Here is a 24,843-nt window from a genome sequence, read left to right as displayed (position 1 = left end):
CTTAGCTGGCTGACAGTAGAGTCTTCTCCATCATTTTCCAGCTATATTTTTTTTTGTTTCTAGAAATGTCAAACATTTAGTGTATTGATCAGTAACACACAGTTAAACTGATTGTTTTCGCCATGGGTGGGAAGAAGAAGAAGCCTGCAGTAGTTCCCACGAGTGTGCAGCCGGCTGCTGCTGCTGCTGCTGTGAATGCAAACCAATGCAGCAGCTGAATCCACCGGCAAAAAACAACAACAAAGACCAAATAATGAGAAATCAACCTCGAAGGAAAACAAACCCAAAGGTCAGACTTCATTTTAACAGTTGCATTGCTTCTAATATGTGAGAAGTTTGATTCATAAGACATTTACAAACATTATGTGTGACCCTGGGACCACAAAACCAGTCATAAGGGTACTTTTTTGGGATTGAGTTTTATACGTCATTTAAAAGCTGAATAAATAATAATTATTCCGATGAAAGCTGTATAAGCTTTCCATTGATGTGTGGTTTGTTAGAATAGGACAATATTTGGCTGAGATACAACAATTTGAAAACTGGAATCTGAGGGTGCAAAAAAGTAAAATATTTGGAAAATCGCCTTTTAAGTTTTTCAAATGAAGTTCTTAGCAATGCATATTACTAATCAGAAATTAAGTTTTGATATATTTACAATAGGAAATTTACAGAATATATTCATAGAACATGATCTTAATATCCTAATGATTTTTGTCATAACAGACAAATCGATAATTTTCAGTCATACTATGTATTTTTGGCTGTTGCTACGAATATACTTGTGGTCCAGGGTCACGATATAAATAATTAAATATGACAAAATATGTATCTAAGCTTTAATTATATTTCTTCTTATTTGATGTATGGTGTAAAGTAATAATGAGTTATTATACAGTAAGCATTGCATTGTTTCACAATTTTTCATATCTTCAGAGTTTGTCTGTAAATGTCTTTAATATTTGGCCTTTTTTCCCCTTGTAGCTCCCAAAACATATAGTCTTAACGCCAATGCACAGACTGACACTAGCAGTGTGTCTGATAAATCAATACTGAAGGTAAGTCTCACATTAAAGATGCCACATATGATTTTCCTTTATTCAGTGTGCTATGAAAACATATTGTAAATTTCTAAAATAAAAATGTACTTGTCTAAAAACATTATTTAAAAAAAACTGACCTATGTTAATGACTTCTGCACTGTAATTTTCTTACAAATGAATGCATTTGAGCACTTAAATGCACAAATAAACACTAACATATAAAAGTTTGAGTCAATATATATTTATATATATCTTATATATACACTACCAGACATAACTTTTTGAACAGTAAGATTTGTAATGTTTTTTAAAAAGCCTCTTTTGCTCACCAAACCTGTATTTATTTGATCCAAAATACAGCAAAATCAGTAATATTGGGAAATATTTTTACTATTTAAAATAACAGTTTTCTATTTAAATAAATAGTGACATTTATAATATTTCAGATAAATGTTGTTCTTCTGACCTTTCTATTCATCAAAGAAACCTGAAAAAGTTCTACTCCGCTGTATTCAACATAATAATAATAAATGTATTTTAAGCAGCAAATCAGCATATTAGAATGATTTCTGAAGGACCATGTGACACTAAAGACTGGAGTAATGATGCTGAAAATTTCAGCTTTGAAATCACAGGAATAAATTACATTTTAAAATGCATTAAAATAAAAAACAGTTATTTTAAATAGTAAAAATATTTTACTGTTTTTGCTGTACTTTGGATCAAATAAATGCAGGCTTGGTGAGCAGAAGAGACTTCTTTAAAAAAACATAAAATCTTACTGTTCAAAAACTTTTGACTGGGAGTGTATTTTTTAATAAATTAATACTTTTATTAAGCAACAACTCATTCAATTGATAAAAAGTGACAGTAAAGACATTTATAATGTTACAAAAGATTTCTATTTCGAGAAAATGCTCTTTTGAACTTTCTATTCATCAAAAAATGCTGAAAAAATGTTGGAAGATTCTGTTTTTAACATTGATAATAGTAAATGTTTCTTGAGTACATCAACATTAAAATGATATCTAAAGGATCATGTGACACTGAAGACTGGGGTAATGATTCTGAAAATTCAGTTTTGATCACAGGAATAATTTACATTTTATGTATGTTAAATCAATAAAAAAAAAATTTAATTGCAATAATATTTTATTCTGTTTTACTGCATTTTTAATCAAATAAATGCACCCTTGTTTAGCAGAAGAGACCATTTTTGAAACATTAAAAAAACTCTGGGCATTTGTGGAAATATCAACATCTTTTATTGACAATATTAGTCTATATTTTGCCTTACAATACTAATTGTTTTTTGCATGGTTGAAGGTTATTATCCAGCCAGAGCTTGAGAAGAAGGTGATCAAGTTGATAAATGAATACAGACAAGAATATGCTGATGAAGGACCAATATCTGGGAGACTCACCTCCAAAAAGTTGCTGGTAATTCTTTTCTGTTTCATCTTAAATTCCCAAAATTAATAATGTCTTTTGTTATTTATTATCTACAAATATCTAAAGAATGTCCATTGTATATTGTTTGGCAGGATTTGTATACAGCCCTGCAGAAGTTTAACTTTAAGACGGAGCACATCGAGGAGGCCATGAAAAGCAGTATGCTGTATGGAGGCGACCTGCACTCAGCGCTCGACTGGCTCTGTCTGAATCTGAGAGATGGTAAAATGTTCATCCTGTAGTCAGAAAACTAAGTTCTGTTTTTTATACATAAACCCTGGTTTTGATTTCTGCTTTTCCTTAATTAAAGATGAGCTACCAGAGGGATTCAGCCAAAAGATGCAGGAGGAGAAGCAGAAGACTCGTCCTAAGTTCCATCCTCTTAAAGAGGAAGAGAAACAAACAGTGACCAAGAAAGACGCATCTAAAGAAGAGGAGAAACCAAAGGCAAAGGTGTGTTAAAGTGTCGTGAGAATCACATTTTCCTTAAAGGAACAGTTCAAACAAAAAATGAAAATTTGCTGACAGTTTGCTGACCCTCAGGCCATCCAAGATGTAGATGAGTTTGTTTCTTCATCTGAACAGAATTGAAGAAATGTAGCATTACATCACTTGCTCACCAATGGATCCTCTGCAGTGAATGGGTGCCGTCAGAATGAGAGTCCAAACAGCTGATAAAAACATTGCAATAATCTACAAGTAATCCTCTCCACTCCAGTCCATCTATTAATGTGTTGTGAAGTAAAAAGCTGTACATTTGTAAGAAACAAATCCATCATTAAGACATTTTAACTTCAAACTGTCACTTCTGGCCAAAATATGCATCCATACATTTTTTTTTTTTAATCAGCTGTTTGGACTCTCATTCTGACGGCACCCATTCACTCCATTGGTGAGCAAGTAATGTAATGCTAAAAAATCTGTTCTGATGAAGAAACAAACTCATCTACATTTTATATGGCCTAAGGGTAAGTTTTCAGTAGGGCTGCCACTAACAACTATTTTTATATTGATTAATCTATCGCCTAATTTATCAATTAAAGTCAACAATTTTACTTAAGAACATTTTATTTATAATAAAATCAATTAATTTGAGATGCTTTTGATTATTGAAATTTAATGGAACCATTAAAATGGAACCAGATAAGAAAATAAATCTGTAAAACCATTAAAACAGAATATTTTTTTTTTAAATAAAACAGATTTGATTAGTTTTTGTGGTAATAAAAATAGATGTAAGAGAACAATAGTCTTTAAAATTTCTTAAAATACATATATAATAGCAAGGAGGCCATAATAATTAGTTCACTTACTTTCTTGTTTAGACAAGCCAGCTAAGTCATTTCCGGTCAGCTGTACCGTAATAGGAGTGTACTTTGCTCGTTTTCTCTACATAATCCATTCATAACCAATGAAAAGTTTTGTTTGTCTAAGAGGACCAAACGTCCATGTATACCGTTTCAAGAATGACAAACGCGAGTTTAAAAAAATACACGAGTAAATCGGCTAAATATGCGCAAATCGTTGCTATGATTGACAGTAATAACCAGACGAAACATCTGACAAGCTGATGGCAAAAAAAGAGCTGTGCATTTAGTGATACAGACTAAATTCTGAGCAACAAAACTACAGCAGTAACACGTTTGCGTTAGTTAAAAATAAGCTATTTATTAGCTTTTACAGTTCAAGATAAAGCTTGATCCTCTGCTGACATCTTTTGGTTATATGGGTAATTTCATGTCATTTTTATCTATCATTATGCGGAAGTTCAAAAGAATGGTCCGTGCATATGGTCAATTTGTTTTATGGATTCTTGTCTGTGAAATTCACCACTTCCGGTATTTTGCCGGTTAGTCGACGTGGGCAAAATGAAATCGAGGATTTTTTAAAATCGAATAGTCGATTAGAATCAACGAATCGTGACAGCCCTAGGTTTCAGCAAATTTAAATTTTTTAGTTTAGTAGTCATTTAACGTTTTGAGATTAAAAAAAGCTCAAAAACATTTTATTTAATGACAGACTTCTGTAAAAGACAATGGTGGCAGTATGAAGGAATGGATTCTGCGCTATGCCGAACAGTCTGAAGATCAGAGCAGTGAAGAAGATGAAAACCAAGACTCAAGTGTGTTTAACCCAGAGCTGGAGGAGAAGTTTGATCCTGTGAGTTTAACTCAGTCTTGTTTTCATATTATGCAACTATTACATCAACAGCTTCCTATAAGATTTTATCCTCTTCCTGCAGAATGACAGATACCTGCTGCTGACTGCTCAGCTGTATGATGCCAAGGAGATGGCTGCAGAATCGAAAGCCAAGAAAGACAAAGTGGGGCAGAGGACGGCACAAGATCGAATCAGAGTCATCCAGCAAGGTCTCTACCTCTTTTAGGATATTTGTACATTGTGAAGAATGGGAGGAAATCTTACCATTAGTTTGTGTTTGTTTCCATTACAGAAATGAAGTCTTTGGAGAGTCATCCAATGTTTAACTCAGCTATCAAAGTTAAAGACACTCCTAAAGAGGAAAAGAAGCCAGTTCCGCTCACTGATGGCAAGGAGGAACTCAACTTCAACCTCTTTGAGCAAGCAGACACACCGCCAGTAGAAAAATGTAAGAAAAGTGTTGTTTGTTTTATTATTTATTTATTTTTTAATCATGTTCCTTTTTAGTTTTGCTTTATTTTATGCTATGTTTGTGGTATATTGTTATTTTGCATGACTTTGTTTTATGTTATTATTTTTTATTTTATTCAGTTATTTAAAAGTTTGACTTTATTATTTAAACTTTATGCTGTTATTTTGAGTTGACATTATGTTATTTGTTTTATACGTTTTTATACACTTGTTTATGTTTTTTTTTATTATATTTTTAATATGATTTTTTTTTTATTCTATATTATGGGTTTTATGTATATTTTATTTTGGTACTTTATATTGTTGTTACTTTTAATGTATTTTTATATTCTGTTTTTGTTGTTATGCTATATTATGTTTTGTTATATTGTGATATTTTACTTTTATTTGTTTAATGTTATTTTACATAATTTTAGTTTGTTATTTTAGTGTGTTTGTTGTTATTTGAATATTTCATTTTTCTTTAACTTTATTTGTTGTTTTGTTTCATTTTGGTTATTTTATGCTATGTCATGCTATGTGTTTAATTTTTTTGTTTCATGTTGCTTTATTTCATTTTATTTTTAATTAATGTTTTTTTTATTTTGTGATATTTAATGTTATGTTGTATTTATATTTAGTTATATTTTATTTTAATAAATTTTATGTTATTGCATGTTATTTTAATTTATTTCATTTTTATTTTGTTGTTTTATTTTATTTCATGTTATTTTTTTTTCATGTTATCTTATTTTATATAGTTATTTTATGTAATTTTACACATTTTATTTCATTTTATTTATTGGATTTTGTTTTATTTAATTTTATTTCATGATATTTCATGTTATTTAATTTTTATTTCATGTTATATTTTATTTTATTAAATGTTATTTTATTTTATTATTTCATGTTATTTTATTTTTTTATTTTATGTTGTTTTATTTCATGGTTTTTATGTTTTTTTTATCATTTCATGTTATGTTTTATCTCATTTTATTTCATGTATTTTATGTTGTTTTATTTTTGTTATTTTATTTTGTTTCATAATTTTATTTTTTATGTTATTTATTTGACTTTATTTTATTTTGTTTTGTTGTTTCATTTTATTTTTTATCTTATTTTATTTTGTTATTTTATGTAATTTCATGTTATTTATTTTATTTTGTTTTATTTCATTTTATTCAATGTTATTTTATTTTATTTCATTTTATTTTATCTTATTTATTTGATTTGATATGTGCCCATTTAGTTTGTTGCCCGATAGGAATTTTTTTTTTTTTTTTTTTTTTTGGTATCTGACAGTGATTTTTAACCATGTCAATCTTGCCATTGATGATGCTCTAGCTGAGAAAAAGAAGAAAGAGCCTAAAGACATTCGTAACTTTGACTACACATCAAGAAGCTGGACTGGCAAGTCACCAAAACAATTTCTGATTGACTGGGTCAGGAAGAACCTCCCGAAAAGCCCTCCGCCATCCTTCAATAAAGTTGCAGTTGGGAGATACTGGAAATGCAAGTATGTCGCATTAAAATTGCATCTTGATTTTTGAATACTGAATGCAGTTTTGAGTGTCTGATTATGTGTCATTGTCATCAGAGTTCGTGTTCAGAGGCCTAATGATGTTTTAGAGGTCTGTCCCACTATCCTGACTGAAGATGGCATGCAGGCCCAACACTTAGGAGCCACGCTTGCCCTTTATACCCTAGTCAAAGGACAGGTGAGTTTCATATAATAAACAAATAGTTACTTCCTTTATGTATTTTATTAATTTTATCCATCCTGATCTCCGTTAGTCAGTGCATCAGCTTCTGCCGCCCACCTACCGTGACTTGTGGCTTGAGTGGCGAGACAGCGAGCAAAAAGAAGAGGAGGAAACCCGCTCCGCCATCAACAAACCACGTGACCAGTTCATCGCTCGTCTGCTCACCCGCCTCAAACAGCAGCAGGCCCTCCAACCACAGACCGAGCTGCAGGAACATCTTCAAGACTCTGAACCAGAAGACTCCTGGGAGAACCTGGACACCCAGGAGGCCCATGAGCCCCAGCGCGGAGGAGGCCTCGTGGCGGAGGAGGCATCTCGGAGGCTGCTCCTCAACCTGCGGAGCTCGGCTCTGGCTCGCAGGCTGCTGGTCGAGAGGGAGCAGCTGCCTGTTTTCCAGCACCGTCAGCAGGTACTCGAGGCTCTGCGGCGCCATCGTGTTCTGGTGATCGCTGGGGAGACGGGAAGCGGGAAGAGCACACAGATTCCTCAGTTCATCCTGGAGGAGCTCCTGGCAAATGGGGAGTCCGCGCAGCCTTGCAATGTGGTGGTGACGCAGCCCAGGAGAATTTCAGCCATGAGTCTGGCCAGCAGGGTGTCGCAGGAGTTGGGGAGCGAGGACGGACCGGGAAGCAAGGTTAGATCTCAGGAAGTTAACTTGTGAAACAGTTTATGTGGAAAAGCATATACCTTGCTTTTAGTGGTGTTCATTGTAATAAGTGAGGTGGTATGCACTATAGTGGTCAAACCTCTGGAATGATAAGCACAAAAGAGACACAAGAGGCTTACTATATTAACACCCTTTAAGGCTCAAAAAAGTGTTTGTTTTTTTGTCTCTTAGGTGGAAAGAGAAGAATACATGTATTTTTTTTAAGTAAATATCAAAAGTTAAGTAATCAAAGGAGACATCTTGAAGCGCTACTTGCTGATTGAGGACCTTGTGAAGTGGTCCCAGAAGGTGCTCTTTGGTTGGGGTTAAAGCAACCAATGCAAAAAATAAAGAGAAATCCAAGCCTCTTCTTCTGGTCCAAAAAGTTAAAAGGCCTTTATTTACATTCTGGCCATCTCAAATCACATAAAAATTCAAACTGATGCATTTCGGCTGAAGTGTGCACAGTTTTAATTTCTATCTTTTTTGCATTAATCAAAAGTTAAGAATTATTAATTTTTGATTTGTATTGTACACTACTACTTTTATTATTAAGCCATAATTTTATTAAATGGCTCCGTGGATATGCTTATTGCTTTTGTCTGAATCTATTCATTAAGTTGGCTTGAAAAAGCCAATTTACTGATATGCTATTTAAACTTATTATTATTCTTAGACTAAAATCAGCTGGGTTTTTTTCCCAAAATCAATTGGGTTTTACCTGTATTTGTTAAATCCACAGGTGTTAGCTGGTTTAGCTGTTTTTTTAGGTGTTTTTTGCTAAATCAACTGTTTTTAGCTAGTTTTTAGCTGTTTTTGCTAAATCAGTTGTTTTTACCTGTTTTTTTTTTCTGAATCTATTGGGTTTTACCTGGTTTTTAGCTGTTGTTGTTAAATCCACACATTTTAGCTGGTTTAGCTGTTTGTTTGTTTTTTGCTAAATCAACTGTTTTTAGCTGTTTTTTTTAGCTGTTTTTGGTAAATCATTTGTTTTTAGCCTCTTTATCTAAATCAACTGGTTTAGCTGGTTTTTGGCCATTTTTTTGTGAAATCAGTTGGTTTTGGCTTTTTTGGCTGTGTTTTCAACTGGTTTAGCTTATTTTTAGCTGTTTTTTTTTTTTTTTTGTTAAAATTAACTGTGTTTAGCTTGGGTTTTTTTTTTTTTGGCTCTTTTTTATTATTTTAGCTAGAGTTTAGCTAGCTTTTAGCTCTTTTAGCTGGTTTTAGAGGGGTTTTGGCCCATTCCTTAGCTGGTCAGGGCTGAGAGACCAGCTGGAACAACTAGCTAAACCAGCCTGAATAGCTATTTCCAGCTTAAATCAGCTAAAACAAGCTGATTTACCAGAAAAGAGCAAAAAAACAGCTACAAAACCAGATGATTTAGCAAAAGGCCAAAAACCAGCTAAAACTAGTTGATTTAGATAAAACTGCAAAAAAAATGCTAATTTACCTGCAGATTTAGCAAAAAACGGCTAAAAACCAGGTAACCCTGCTAAAAAAAGAAAAACAGCTAAAACCAGCCTAGGCTGGTTGGCTGATTTAGCTGGTTTAAGCTGGAAGTAGCTGGTTTAGCTAGCTGTTCCAGCTGGTCTCCCAGCACTCTTTTATTGTTAAATCAGCTGGTTTTAGCTGGTTTTATGTTAAATCCACAGTTTTTAGCAGGTTTAGACAGTTTTTAGGTGTTTTTTTCCCCTAAATCAACTGGTTTTTAACTGTTTTTAGCTTTTTTTTGGTTCTTTTTAGCTAAATTACCTGGTTTGTAGCTGTTTTTTGGCTCTTTTTTGGTAAATCAGCTGGTTTTTAGCTGGTTTTTCTAAATCAGCTGTTTTTAGCTGTTTTTGTTCATCATCAACTGGTTTTATTTTTTATTTTATTTTTTGTTGTTTTTTATTTTTTTTTGTTGTTGTTGTTAAATCCACAGGTTTTAGCTGTTTTTTTGCCTCTTTTTTTGCTAAATCAGCTGGTTTAAATTGGTTTTAGCTGTTTTTGTTTCTAAATCAACAGGTTTTACTTGGTTTTTAGCTTTTTTTTTTTTTTTTACTACTTCTTTACTACTACTATAAACTTTCTTACACACAAAGAAAAAACTTTTATCCACCAAATCAAAGTCATGACATGACCAACAAAAAAAAAAAAAGTCAATTATAGGTTCATAAATTAATATTTTTCTATAAGGTTTTTTCAAAACCATTTCTAAGAACATGACGTGCAAAATAAGTTAAAAGAACTACTATAAAAGTCATGTAATGGTAGTTTGCAGCAGACCCACCATAGTAATGATATCATGAAATATTTGCATTGCAGAGTTCACTGTGTGGATACCAAATCCGTATGGAGAACCGCTCTGGAGAAGCCACACGACTGCTGTACTGCACCACTGGAGTTCTGCTGCGCAAACTACAGCAAGACCGGCACCTCAGCTCCCTCACACACATCATCGTGGACGAGGTGATGCTCACATTTATCTACGAATACACCTACAGTGAGCACTTAAAGCTGTATGTATGACCTCTAAATTGTCTCAATATTGTAGGTTCATGAGAGAAGCGTCCAGTCAGATTTCCTTCTCACCATACTAAAAGAAGTGGTTCATAAGAGTTCAGATCTGCGATTGATCTTGATGAGCGCTACAGTCGACTGTCAAAAGTTTGCCAACTATTTCAACCGTTGTCCTGTGGTCACCATACCTGGCAGAACTTTCCCTGTGGAGGCAAGAAAATATACAAATATAAATCTTATTAAAAGTTTACATACACCTTGCAGAATCTGCAAAATGTTAATTATTTGACCAAAATAAGAGGGATCACACAAAATGCATGTTATTTTTTATTTAGTACTGACCTGAATAAGATATTTCATGTAATAGATGTTTACATACAGTCCACAAGAGAAAATTATTCTTGAATTTATGAATTTACATCCCCTTGATTCTTAATACTGTGTAGTTACCTGAATGATCCACAGATGTGTTTTTTGTTTGTTTATTGATAGTTGTTCACAAGTCCCTTGTTTGTCCTGAACAGTTAAACTGCCTGCTGTTCTTCAGAAAAATCCTTCAGGTCCCACAGATTCTTGAATTTATAAAAATGACCCCGTTTTTTTGTCCTTCCGATCCCACAAATTCTTTGGGTTTTCACCATTTTTGTGCATTTGAACCCTTTCCAACAATGACTGTCTGATTTTGAGATCCATTTTTTCCACACTGAGGACAACTGAGGGACTCATATGCAACTATTACAGAAGGTTCAAACACTCACTGATGCTCCAGAAGGAAAAACAATGCATTAAGATCTGGGGAACTTTTTGAAGATCCAGGGAACCAAAACTTTTTGAATTTGAAGATCAGGGTAAATTTAACTTATTTTGTCTTTTGGGAAACATGTAAGTATCTTCTGTAGCTTCTGGAGGGCAGTACTAAATATAAAAAACATAATTTTTAGGCATAATTAGAAAATATTCACATTTTTTTTTTTTTTTTTAAGTTTTCACCCCGACTCTTAATGCATTGTTTTTTTCTTCTGAAGCTTCAGTGAAAATTTGATTCTTCTGTAATAGTTGCATTTGAGTCCCTCAGCTGTACTCCGAGTGAAAAGATGGATCTCAAAATCACACAGTCATTATTGAAAAGGGTTCAAATACACAAAAATGCTGAAAACCCAAAGAATTTGTGGGATCGGAAGGACAAAAAAACGGGGTCATTTTTATAAATTCAACTATTTCTCTAATGGACTGTATGTAAACGCCTTTTATGTAAAATATCTTATTCAATTCAGTACTAAATAAAAAGTAACATTCATTTATGATCCCTATTATTTTTCTAAAATAATTATCATTTAGCAGATTCTGCAAGGTGTATGTAAACTTTTAACTTCAACTGTACTCGTATCAGTATTTTCATGGAATTATTGTATGTGTAATTTAACTTATGTGATAAACTTACAAACTGTGGTGGTAGGTGTTTCACCTGGAGGATATTGTGGAGGAGACAGGTTATGTTCTGGAGCAGGACTCTGAGTACAGTCAGAAGTTTGTGGAGGAGGAAGAGGAGGTCAACATCAACATCACACAGAAAGGGGGAAAGACTCTTCAGCACCAGGTTGGGACTTTAATTTCATCAATTCCAGAAGAATCTGTCTATCTATATCTTACGTTATTGTAGATATGTATTGTTTTGTAAATGTTTGTCTTATATTATGTTCAGGAGATGATCGTGAGGGACTCTGGCTCAGGCTGGGATCTGGGCCCTGAGCTGGATCATTTCAGCAGCCGGACGCGAAAAGTCCTGCAGTATATGAACCCCAATAAGATAAATATGGACCTGGTATTAGACCTAATTGAGTACCTGGGTAATAAAACACACATACTCTACTATAACACAAAGTCTGCAATGATATGCACCTCATTAGGATCCATACTGTATTATTTGCTAATGCAAACAGCACTTATATTTTCCTCAGAGTAATGTTCTCATTAATGGTTTTATGAATTATTAAAGTAGCTCTGGCGCTTTTCCTCAGATAAATCACCTCAGTTTCGGGATGTGGACGGTGCAGTCTTGATCTTCCTCCCAGGCCTGGCTCATATTCATCAGCTGTATGATCTACTGACAACCGACAAGAGGTTCAGCTCAAAGAACAGGTAAGTCCAGCCTAAATTTACTTTTAAAGGAATAGTTTACTCTTAACATGTAGATGAGTTTGTTTCTTCATGGAGGCAGATTTGGAGAAATGTAGCATTACATCACTTGCTCACCAATGGATCTGCAGTAAATGGGTGCCATCAGAATGAGTCCAAACAGCAGATAAAAACATCACAGTAATCCACAGCACTCCATTCAACCAATAAACATCTTGTGAAGCAAAAGAGAAACAAATCCATCATTAAGACGTTTTTAGCTTCCAACCGTCTCAAAATATTGCTTTCTTAATTGAAAAAGTCGTCTCATCTGTTTTAGGAGAGAAACATGCACATATCAAACACTGTTTACAAGTGAAAATAGTTCTAAACAAATATGTTGGTGGGTGTAGATGTGAGAGGACAACAGCTAATCAACATTTTCATTGGATTTTCACAGTTTTTTGGTCAAAACTAATGGTTTAACGTTAAAACTACTTAATGATGCATTTGTTTCTTATATACACGCAGATTTCACTTCACAAGATGTTAACTGAGTCATGTAGATTACTTGTGGATTATTGTGATGTTTTTAATCAGCTGTTTGGACTCTCATTATGGTGGCACCCATTCACCGCAAAGGTTCAAATCTGTTCTGATTAAGAAATAAATTCATCTACATGTTTTCATTTTTAGGTCAACTATTCCTTTAACTTTAGATATTAGTCAGCGAAGATGCTATATTTCATTCGACATGAACAAAAACAAAGCTTTGAAGGAAAGAAATACAGTCCATTTAACCTATTTCGCTGGCAAAACTTTGAAAATAAATATTTGATCTTTTTTGTTGTTCAATATTCAAAATTCAACATGGCAATACAAGATTTTTTTCCTAGTTATTTTGTATTTAACACTGTTTGTTTGCATCTAGATACAAGCTGATCGCCCTCCACTCCACGCTGTCATCTCAGGACCAGTCTGCTGCGTTTACAGTGCCCCCACCTGGAGTGAGAAAGGTACTGCAGTATATAATATATTAATGTGTTAAAGGGATAGTTCACCCAAAAATGGATTCACCATCATGTCGTTCCAAACCTGTATGAGTTTCTTTATTATGTTGAACGCAAAAGAAGATATTTTAAAGGAACCAAACATTGTTGGTTCCCATTGACTTCCATAGTAGGGAAAGAAATACTATGGATATGTTTGATTACCAGCATTCTTCAAAATATCTTCTATGTTCAACACAAGAAAGAAACTCAGATTTGAAACAATATGAGGGTGAGTAAATGATGACAATTAAAATTTTTGGTTGGGCAAACTACATACTACTCTTACTATTTTTGCAATACAGTATATACTATGTACTGTATATACCATTCTCACGTCTTCATATTCTCTTTAAGATCGTTCTGTCAACAAACATCGCTGAGACTGGCGTCACCATTCCTGACGTGGTCTTTGTCATCGACACAGGAAAAACAAAAGAGAACCGGTGAGCCAGACCGGAACATATCTGATGTACTATTTGTCTATGATCTAATGGTTTTGAATGTTAGCGCTTATCTTCTGTTTGTGGTTTCAGGTATCATGAAGGCAGTCAGATGAGCTCTCTGGTGGAGACGTTTGTGAGTAAAGCCAGCGCTCTGCAGAGGCAGGGGAGGGCAGGACGTGTTCGAGCGGGCTTCTGTTTCCGCCTTTACCCTAAATTCAGGTACAACGCCACTGAGGTACTTTACAGATTGTGGTACATACAGTGGTAACCTTTCATTTGGTGGTCGGTTTTCTTTGGCGATACGCAACCAAAGACATTATAGAAAGAGTACATTCATATCAAAATTGAGTTATTTCGGTAACAATTCACAAAATGTTTTTACTTGTTATTAGTTAAAAGGATAGTTCACCCAAAATGAAAATTCTGTAATTAATTACCCTCAAGTTGTTTCAAACCTGTAAGACCTATGTTTATCTTCGGAACTTCATAGACAGCAACACAACTACCATGTTCAAGGCCAAGAAAAGTAGTAAGGACATTGATAAAATAGTTTATGTGACATCAGTAGTTTAACCTAGGTGTTATGAAGCTACGAGAATGCTTTTTGTGAGCAAAATATCCAAAAATAATGGCTTTACGGAAGACGACTGACATGGAGGAGAAGAAATTGTTGAATAAAGTCATTATTTTATTATTATTATTTTTTTGCACACAAAACGAATTCTTGTAGCTTCATAACATTAAGGTTGAACCACTGATGTCACATTTTGATGGACTGTTTTAACAACGACCTTACTACCTTTCTAGGCCTTGAATGTGGTAGTTATATTACTGTCTAAAGAAAACCATAATTTTAAAGGAACACTCCACTTTTTTGGAAATAGGCTCATTCTCAAACTCCCCCGAGTTAATAAGTTGATTTTTACCGTTTTGAAATCCATTCAGCCGTTCTCCTGTTCTGCGATATCACTTTTAGCATAGCTTAGCATAGTTCATTGAATCCTATTAGACCAAAAGCATCGCGTTCAAAAATGACCAACGAGTTTCGGTATTTGTCCTATTTAAAACTTGACTCTTCTGTAGTTATATCGTGTACTAATATCGGTGGTCGATAAGATTTTCCGCCTGTATTAGTACACGATATAACTACAGAAGAGACAAGTTTTAAACTCGTTGGTCATTTTTGAACGCGATGCTATTGGTCTAATAGGATTCAATGATCTATGCTAAGCTATGCTAAAAGTGATATCGCCAGAACAGGAGAACAGCTGGATGGATTTCAAAACGGTAAAACTCAACTTATTAACTCGGGGGGAGTTGGAGAATGAGCCTATTTCCAAAAAAAAAAAAAAGAGGAGTGTTCCTTTAACTATATTTTAATTTGTTTTCCGAAGATGAACAAAGGTCTTACGGGTTTGGAACAACATGAGAGTGAGTAATTAATGACATTTTGGGTAAACTTTTACCTGCATTATTTAAAGTGAACTAATGGTGAAAAACATTTCTAAAGCATTTTAGTATTAGTTTGTCAATTTTAACATTTACTAATATGTTTTTAAAGGAGAAGTTCACTTTCAGAACAAAAATTTACAGATATTTAACTCACCCCCTTGTCATCCAAGATGTTCATGTCTTTCTTTCTTCAGTCGTAAAGAAATTATGTTTTTAAAGAAAACATTTCAGGATTTTCCCTCCATATAATGGACTTCTATGGTGCCTGCAAATTTGTACTTCAAGAATGCAGTTTAAATGCAGCTTCAAAGGGCACCAAATGATTCCAAGGAAAAAGGATCTTATCTAGTGAAACGATACGTTTTATATACTTTTTTAACCTCAAATGCTCGTCTTGTGTGTTCCGGTTGAAGACAGTTAGGGTATTTTGAAAAACTCCCATCTCGTTTTCTCCTCCAACTTCAAACTTTTTACTTTTTTTTTCTTCTTTTTTTTTGTAAAGGACATTTAATCTTCTTTGCACGTTCACTTTGTAAACACTTGGTTGGTATTTCTGCAGAGATGAATTTGAAGTTGGAGGAGAAAATAAGATGGGAGTTTTTCAACATACCCTAACTGTCCTGAACCGGAATACACAGAGTACATGCAGAGCTAGACAAGATGAATAAACAATCATTTTACTAGATAAGACACTTCTTTCTCAGCTGGGATCATTTAGAGCTCTTTGAAGCTGCATTTTGGAAGTTCAAACTCGGGGCACCATAGAAGTCCATTATATGGAGAGAAATCCTGAAATGTTTTCCTCAAAAAAACAATTACTTTACGACTAAAGAAAGAAAGACATGAACATCTTGGATGACAAGGGGTCGAACAAATTATCTGTACATTGTTGTTCTGGAAGCGAACTTCTCCTTTAAAATCAAATGTTGTTGTTTTTTGTTAATGTGTCCTTATTCTGAAGTTTTTTTATTGGGATTGATGGAAACGCACTCAAAAGTGCTACATAATACCTGAAGAAAAATAGTAAAACTAACATTCTAAAATGTGTTAATCTCAAAATTCTGATTTATATGTTTAATGTATGTATTGTAATACCGCGTCCATTTTTCCCACAACAGATTTAATAGCTTCATTGACTACTCCATTCCTGAGATTCTCAGAGTGCCTTTGGAAGAGCTTTGCCTTCATATTATGTTAAGTACCAACTTTACCAACATTACTCTTAAAGTTTGTAGTTGATAAAATATGTTAGTGTTTTTGCAAGAAGTCTCGCCGGAGCTGTGTATATATTTGATAAAAAAAACAGTAATATTGTCAAATATTATTACAATTTAAAACAACTGTTTTCTATTTGACTATATTTCAAAATGTAATTGTGACCCTGGACCACAGAACCAGACATAAGGCTCAATTTTTGAAATTCTGGGGGGCAAAAAAATCTAAATATTGAGAAAATCGCCTTTAAAGTTGTCCAAATTAAATTCTTTGCAATGCATATTACTAATCAAAAATTAAGTTTTGATATATTTACGGTTAGAAATGTACAAAATATCTTCATGATAGGGATGCTCATATTGACCGTTTAACCGTTAACCGACAGTAAGAATTTTAACCGATTATTACTATCAGTTAAACGGTTTAAAAGGGTTTTTTTTCTATTCTTTTTTTTTTTTTTTTTACGTTTGCTGCATGGTGAAAGAAATAATGCTATCTGTAAGTTATCCGTTTACTCACGCGCAGTGTGGCTGTACAGACATATTTTGCTTCACCTTTACTTAAGTAAACAGATGTAGTATATGCAACTCAATGGCAAGTGGCGTTATTGGGTTATCAGAGAGTGAATCCGTGAGTGAATGTGTTCAAATTCTGAATGAATTATAGTCTAGAAAGTGCGCAATAGGCGCTCCCGTTACAATCACTGGAAAGCTATCACTCATCCTAGAGTAGTTCATCGCAATCTCATAAAGTTATTAAAAAGTAATAATATAACCTTTACACTGCACAAGTAATCTCTTATTTATATAATGCCAACACTTTCTTTGTTTTAATAAGAGAGTTCGCGAAAGTGTAGAAGTCAGCAAAACTGAAACCGGCACTTTGGTTGGTGAGTGGATTGTAACATAGCCTCCTGTGATTGGCCACAGTGATAATCAAATCAACATACATGTCTGTGATTGGCTATTGCTGAACGCTGTAAAACACGCGCTTCTCCACACGCATATGACAGTGGATAGAAGTCCCGAACCGCAAATTGAAAGGGTTTTTGTGATGGTGTTTTTTTCGCGGATCTAAGAGTTAACAGGCAGCGGTCCTGCCTATCCGTACAGCATGTGGACATGTTAAAAACTAGGCACACTGAGGTATTGGCTGGCCTGCTATATATTTTTATGTCCGACGAGAAGAATACCGGTACAGTTCTTCAAAGCGCATAAAAGGATTCAGTGTGTTTTAGTTTTGTCATCTTTATTAGGTAGTTATTTAATTTATACCTATTTAGTGTAGGCCTATTTATATAAATCTTTTTTTTTTTCATTCAGATTTTCTCTGTTCTCAGAACCGCTGCTGATGCGTGATAATTTATTATGTCAATACAGTTTTTGTTGTTGCTCTGTATGCTGCTGTTTGCACGTTAAAATAAAACATTTGTTTGTATTTTTAATGTATTATCACAGATACTCGTGCATTCTATTTTTATTTTAAACTAATTTATTATTCTAATTTTATCAGTTAACGGTTAATGTTCGGATAACGAGCAGCGGTTGTCGGTCAGGAAAATTAACCGAAATGAGCATCCCTACTTCATGAAACATGATTTTGGCATAAATCGATAATTTTAACCCATACAATGTATTTTTGGCTATTGCTACAAATATACCCGTGCTACTTAAGACTGGTTTTGTGCTCCAGGGTCACAATTTATTGAATTTTCGATCATTACTCCAGTTTTCAGTGTCACGTGATCTTTCAGAAATCTTGCTAATATGTTGATTTACTGCTCAAGAAACATTTCTGATTATTATCAATGTTAAAAACAGTTGTTCCATATTTGTGAAAGATCAGGATTATTTGATAAATAGAAAGTTCGAAAGAACAGCATTTACAATATTATTAAAGCATTTTCTGTCAATTTAAATAGTTTATTTCAAGAAGGTCTGACCTCAGACTTTTAAACGGTACATAAAGTGGTAAATTTTTTTATATTAGTTAATAGACTGACTTCTGTCACCTCTCTGTGTGTGGAAACAGAAGTGTGAATATGGTTCTCCAGAGGATTTCCTGTGTCGAGCTCTCGACGCGCCTCAGCAGCAGGCTGTGTGTAACGCTGTCAGTCTGTTGAGGAAGATCGGCGCCTGTCAGCAAGACAGCTACACCTTAACACCACTCGGCCACCACTTGGCCGCCCTTCCTGTTAACGTCAAGATCGGCAAAATGCTCATCTTCGGTGCCATTTTTGGCTGCCTGGAACCCATTGTGAGCATTTTCACAGCATGCTACACAATTCCTGTCATCATTTCTCTTGTCATCTCCCACATGTCATTCCAAGCATGTCCGACTACCTTTCTTCTGTGTAACACATTATTGAAAGATGTGTTGAACAAAAAAGCTCAATTTTGTTTGTTTTATTTTAATATTCAGGCTATCATTGCAGCAGCCATGTCTGAGAAGTCGCCTTTTCTTACTCCTATGAGCAGGAAGGAGGAGGCCAACCTGGCGAAATCTGCTCTAGCGGTCGCAAACTCAGATCACATGACCATCTACAATGCTTATCTTGGGTAATCAGATGTGTTTAAAAAAAAACAGTACTGTATGGCAGTATGTGACGAAGTGTAATGATAGTAATGAAGTTACTTGTTGACAGGTGGAAGAGCTCACAGAGTGAGGGAACGCGTACTGAGATGGCCTACTGCCGGAGACACTTCTTGAACCGGACCGCTCTCATGACCATTGAGGTGACATCCTCCTTACAGCTCCTGACACACTTGCTGATTCATTAGCAGAGTCATGATGATCTGATAAATAAACGGCTGGTCTGCTAGAACCTGCAGCTGAGCTGTGTTTGTGAATGGAATTGAAAATGTTCATTTTAAAGGGATAGTTCACCCAAAAATGCTAATTCTATGTTTATTTGCCTACCCTCAAGGCATTCAAAATGTAGGTGACTTTGTTTCTTCAGCAGAACACAAACAAAGATTTTTAACTCAAAGCGGTGCAGTCTGTCAGTCATATAATGGCATTGGATGGGCACCAAACCTTTAAAAGTAAACAAAATCATGCACAGTCAAATCCAAATTACACCCTGCGGCTCGTGACGATACATTGATGTCCTAAGACACGAAACAATCGGTTTTTGCGAGAAACTGAACAGTATTTATATCATTTTTTACCTTTGATACACAGCCACGTCCATCTGGCCTGAGCACGAGCTCATCATCCGGCTCGTGACATGTGAACGCGCTCTGGCGTAGAATACGCAAACGCCGGAAGAGATCTGTCGCATGAATACAACACTCATTGTTTACACAGTGCACAGAGACTGTGGGTATAGCAGCTATTCAAAATGGTAATTACTTGCGCTTATCCTGATTGTTCAAACCGATTTAAAGCTAAAAGATTATGTTTGCTTGCGCAAACTCATCCGGGACTTTTCACCGATTTCCCCTTACGGCGTTTGCGTATACTAGCGCGTACGTGTGTAACGAGCCGGATGAAAAGCTCGTGCTCATGACAGATGGACGTGGCTGTGTATCAAAGGTAAAAAAAAAATATATATAAATACTGTTCAGTTTCTCGCAAAAAACGATCGTTTTGTGTCTTAGGACGTCAATGTATCGTCACGAGCCGCAGGGTGTAATTTGGATTTGTCTGTGCATGTTTTTGTTTTACTTAACCTAACCCTAACCAAAAAATGTATTATTTTTCCTAATTTATATCTATTTATTTACTATTCAATTATTTAAAAGTATACTTGGTTAGTTTAGTAGTTTAGTTAATAGTTTGTTTTATCTTCATCTATTAATTATATTTTATTTTATTTCAGCTTTATTTCAATTAACTAAAACAATCTTCATAAATTTTTAGATTAAGTTTATCCATCAAGTGAAAAAAACATTTTTTTCCTTAGACCTTGAAAACACTTTTTTTATTTTTTGCAAAAATTGTTCAGAAATATGTCAAAAGTATGTGATATTATTTCCTGTATTGTGTTTAAAAATTGGGTACACCACACTGACAAATTTTCAGATTTTTCTAAATACTAATAAAATGAAAACAAAATTGAGTCTTTTTTATAATCTTAGATACACCTTGTAATTTTTTTATCTGTCACAGAAATATCACAATTTATTGAATAAATAACATTTAATTCATAAACTGAGGTGTGTTCAAGTAAATTTACACTACCAGTCAAAAGTTTTTGAACAGTAAGATTAATTTTTTTTTTTTTTTAAAGTTTCTTCTGCTCAGCATTTTTTTTATCCAAAGTACAGCTAAAACTAGCCTGGGTGTCCCCATGCTGCCTTCCGCGCAGCGCGATTTTATTCACGCTGGAAGGTAGCATGGAAACCATGGACCAAATTTTCACCTCAGATAGGGAACCAATCACAGAACGGGGAGGGAGCAGCAAGACGATGACGCCTTCTATGCGACTCACCGAAGCAGTTTGTTTATAACTATGGATCCAGCATGGCAGAAAGTTATCATTCGATGCAGCCGTTCACATGTCGCGCCTAAAAACGCGTGGAAAACGCTAGGCGCGTCGCTTTCTCCTTTCCAAACCGCTCTGTAGCTTGCGCATGGAAAACGCGAGCGCGTCGCAACCGCGTCGCTTCCATTATGCGCACGCATACCGCGCGTCTACGTTTGAAATAACGAACTTTAGCGCGCAAAAGACGCGACATGTGAACGGCCCATTAGATAGTGTTCTAAGTAGTTTAGAACGCAAGTTTATTTTGAAAAAAGAGCAACTTTTGCCGTTAAACCATCGCTCTGTATACGTCATCCGGTATGATTGAAACGATTGGCTATGAGCTACGCACAGACGCATTTGATAGACATTCGTAGCGCCCAATAAACGGCTCTGGGCATTCATAAACCACGCCTCAAATACGAGAAAATGAACATGTGGTTCCCAGACCACGAATCATGACGAAGTCATAACGTGGTCTGGCGTTAGCCAGGCTAAGCAAAAACAGTAAAATTTTGAAATATTTGTACTATTTAAAATAACTGTTCTCTATTTGAATATATTTTAAAATGTAAAATATGACTGTTTTGCTGTGTTTTCGATCAAATAAATTGGAGTCTTTAAAAAAAAAAACATTAAAAACCTTCAAAAACTTTTTACTGGTAATGTATGTTTATTTTTCATAGAGGCAATACATTAAACTCATCCATAACCATTTGGTATTTAACTTCTTCCTCAGGATGTGAAGCAGGAGCTCATTCGGATGGTGGGGCAGGCCGGTTTCGTTGCCTCCAAGACCGGTCGAACTCCTCGCTCTCGGCCCAGCGCTGAACCCAAAGCCCTCGGCTCGCTCTCCAAGCAGGACGTCTCTGTTCTCAAAGCCGTGTTGACTGCGGGTCTGTATGACAGCGTGGGCCGTATCCTCTGCACTCCCTCTCTGGACATTCAGGAGCGGGTGGTGTGTGTGGTAGAGACGGCTCAGGGAAAGGCCCACGTTCACCCCTCCTCAGTCAATCGATACCTACAGACCCACGGTTGGCTGCTCTTCCAGGAAAAAGTGTGTTTCTTTAATATATTACTGTGACCTTTTGTGACATTTCTTTTCTCAAAATACCCTGATTATTCATTAGGGGTGGGAGAAGAAAAAATGATTCACCTAACTATCGTGATTCCTTATGAAACGATTTAAAAATCGATTGGCTTACCTCAGAATCGATTTCTATTTAATTATTTTACTTTTCTTAAGAGGTGGTGAGGAGAAGTTACCGCTTTTATTCCAACAGTATAAATGTGTTGCACTATAACCGGCACCGCGCAGACGATCAGCGTATGACATCCAAGTACTGCGAGAGCGATTTGAAAGCATGCAGAGCCATCTGCTCTCTCAGGGCGACCACTGCGTTGTTCAACTCATAAGCGGCTCTGAGAAACATCTAACAACAAACGAGAAAACTAAGCTACGTTACGTTTAAAGGGATGGTTCGGAGTAGAATTGACTTCATTGCTATGCACTCCGAAGCCCATGTAAATACCCCATCCAAAGTTTTTTTTTTACCTTAGTCGAACATTTATGGAGTCGACGTCACTTCCCTGGTTTGAAAAAGCACGTAAAAGTCCACCTACTACATCTGTGTGCATGTCAACTTGTAGGAGGACTTTTACGTGCTTTTTTCAAACCAGGGAAGTGACGTCGACGTGTCGCCATTTGTAGTTTTTGAGACTAGTAGTTCTCGGGTAAAACGTGTTTTTAAAACACTCATGGTGGACTTACAAATGTTCTGTTGCAGCGTTTTGTGAGTACATAACCTATTTACACTACTGTACAAGTTTGGTAAGATTACTTGCACGTTTAGTGATGCAATTTACGAGATACATCACATGTACCATTCACTCCTGTAACAAGCAATTCGAAAAACTCTAATATCTCCATAAATGTTTGACTAAGGTAAAAAAAAACTTCGGATGGGGTATTTACATGGGCTTCGGAGTGCATAGCAATGAAGTCAATTCTACTCCGAACCATCCCTTTAAGCTGCGCAGTGCGGACCATTTATCAGCTCGGACCGCAAAGCAAACAAACTTGTCCGAGATCAAAACAGCTTTACTCGGGAGCCAAGTTGATTTTGCGACACTGTTACTGCACAGTGCTGCCAGATCCTGTAAGAAGTGTTTGAATTTGCCACACAATGCAAACAGTTGCTGCAAGATCTAGGCTGTATCCGAAATCGCCCCCTATACCCTCAAATAGGGCACTATTTGAGGTGACAGACATTTTTATTGGTGTTCGAGACCATAGTGGACGTTCTTGAGTGCACTCATTCAATCCCACAATGCACCGCAAAAACACATCTAAACACATCTCATATAAACAGTGAATCTTGCGTAAACTATAGCGCATTTAAGCCACGCTCACTCTGGGTGGAAAAACAGTCCAACGCTCTCCATTGACTTTGTATTGTGGGAAGCTACCTGGTTTTTAGATTATGACGCATGTTGCTCTGTCTCTATCTGATCTCTAACGTAGTCAATGTACTGGAAATAAAAACAACAAGGACTCTTTTCTACTGTACCTTCAAAGGAGGGATAACAATGTTGTCCAAACTAGCGCTGAATTCCTGAGGTAATTTTATGTTTTATGTTACTCTGTTTGCTGTGCAGTGTCTGTTTGCTTCTCTACAATGTCGCCTGCTATTTCAAATGCACAAGCCTTTTAAATCTGAATGAAGTCTGATTAGCTGTCAGTGTTTTTTCATTCATCAGCTATAAAAAAAAAACATGAACGAACGATATTGTTGCCCTGTATCGTTATCGTTATAGTTGTGGTGTGAACACTGTTAGGCCCCGATCACACCAAATGCGTTTTTTAGGTCTGAAAACGTGAGGTGCACCGCACTGCCTTTTTTGGTGACGATGGAAAAAATTGCGAATGACTTCAGTCGTTTTTCCACTTTTTTTCAACTTCAAGAGTGCTCCTGCAAAAACGCGAGGCGTCCGAGGCGCATATGCAGCGCACAAAACGCTCACTACCAACAGAAAACAATTCAAAAAGGTGCCTCTCACTGCAAAAACGCATTCTGTTTGATCGGCTATATTCTTTTAAATTTGAAACGTTATCTTTATACTTATAGTTATCGTTCTTGGTGTGAACAGGCCTTAAAACGGTTTGTAGAGTAACTTAGCACTTTATTTTTCTACTCATTTTGTTGAACATTTGAATCGGCAGACTAGCCTATCGTCCCAGCCCTAATAGCAATATTAAATCGCAATACTTGTAGAATCGAAATTCTTAAAAAAAATCGCAATACATCTCGTATCGGCTCCTAAATATTGTGATAGTATTGAATCGGGAAGTAGGTGTATCACCCCATCCCTATTATTCATACATTTGTGATTTGAACCACTATTTTTTTCATCTGGCCTACAGGTGAAATACACAAAGGTGTTTCTAAGAGACACTACGCTCATCTCTCCTTTATCAATGCTGCTGTTTGGAGGTGATATTGATGTGCAGCACAGAGACAGACTCATCTCTCTTGATGGATGGATCTATTTCCAGGTAAGGAAATGTTTTTGTGTTTGTGTCTCGTTTCGCATTGATTATCCATGCTTGGTTGGCTGCCTGATTTGCATTGATCGCTTCATTGGCAGGAGCACTGATGCGTCATAAAATGCTTGTCAAACTGTAAGATAGCTAATAACAGTGTACACCGTTCCATATCCCATCAGGCCCCAGTCAGAATTGGTGTGATCTTCAAACACCTTCGCAAACTGATGGACTCCCTGCTGGAAAGGAAATTGGCCAACCCCAAAATGAATTTGGAAGGTAACTCGTTAATCAATGAATCTTTGTAGATTAAGGGGCTTTCTGTTGTGAGCGCACATATCATGCCTTTTGTTTTCTTTTTCTTTTTTAGATGAGAAGACCATACAGATCATTACAGAACTGATCAAGTCAGAAAATATGCTCTAAGGAAGTGCTTGTTTGTATTCAATCATGAATTACTAAAATAGTGGGAAACCTCACTGAGAAGTGAGAATGTAAATTATATTGCCAAACCAGAATAAAAATATTTTAAGACAAACAA

At 35.6% G+C, this 24,843-nt stretch overlaps 1 protein-coding gene across 1 annotated transcript; it reads left to right on the top strand.

The window, feature by feature from the left end:
• Positions 1 to 6: 6 nt before the first annotated feature.
• On the top strand, positions 7 to 24,843 carry dhx29 (DEAH (Asp-Glu-Ala-His) box polypeptide 29). Its single transcript, XM_073829174.1, is given in 28 exon segments — positions 7 to 197; positions 199 to 289; positions 985 to 1,058; positions 2,370 to 2,483; positions 2,588 to 2,717; positions 2,806 to 2,948; positions 4,515 to 4,655; positions 4,738 to 4,864; positions 4,948 to 5,103; positions 6,450 to 6,621; positions 6,703 to 6,823; positions 6,900 to 7,502; positions 9,819 to 9,962; positions 10,048 to 10,224; positions 11,470 to 11,610; positions 11,716 to 11,860; positions 12,032 to 12,152; positions 13,060 to 13,144; positions 13,535 to 13,623; positions 13,714 to 13,842; positions 16,194 to 16,269; positions 18,322 to 18,546; positions 18,712 to 18,848; positions 18,935 to 19,025; positions 21,498 to 21,815; positions 24,183 to 24,314; positions 24,485 to 24,581; positions 24,673 to 24,843. Coding segments are annotated over 28 exon segments (4,110 nt in total). The 5' UTR covers positions 7 to 122; the 3' UTR covers positions 24,729 to 24,843.

Source organism: Garra rufa, chromosome 23, assembly GCF_049309525.1.
Source record: "Garra rufa chromosome 23, GarRuf1.0, whole genome shotgun sequence".
Taxonomy (NCBI): Eukaryota; Metazoa; Chordata; class Actinopteri; order Cypriniformes; family Cyprinidae; genus Garra; species Garra rufa.
Note: the sequence above shows the minus strand (reverse complement) of the source record. Positions and strands in the feature narration are given on the sequence as shown.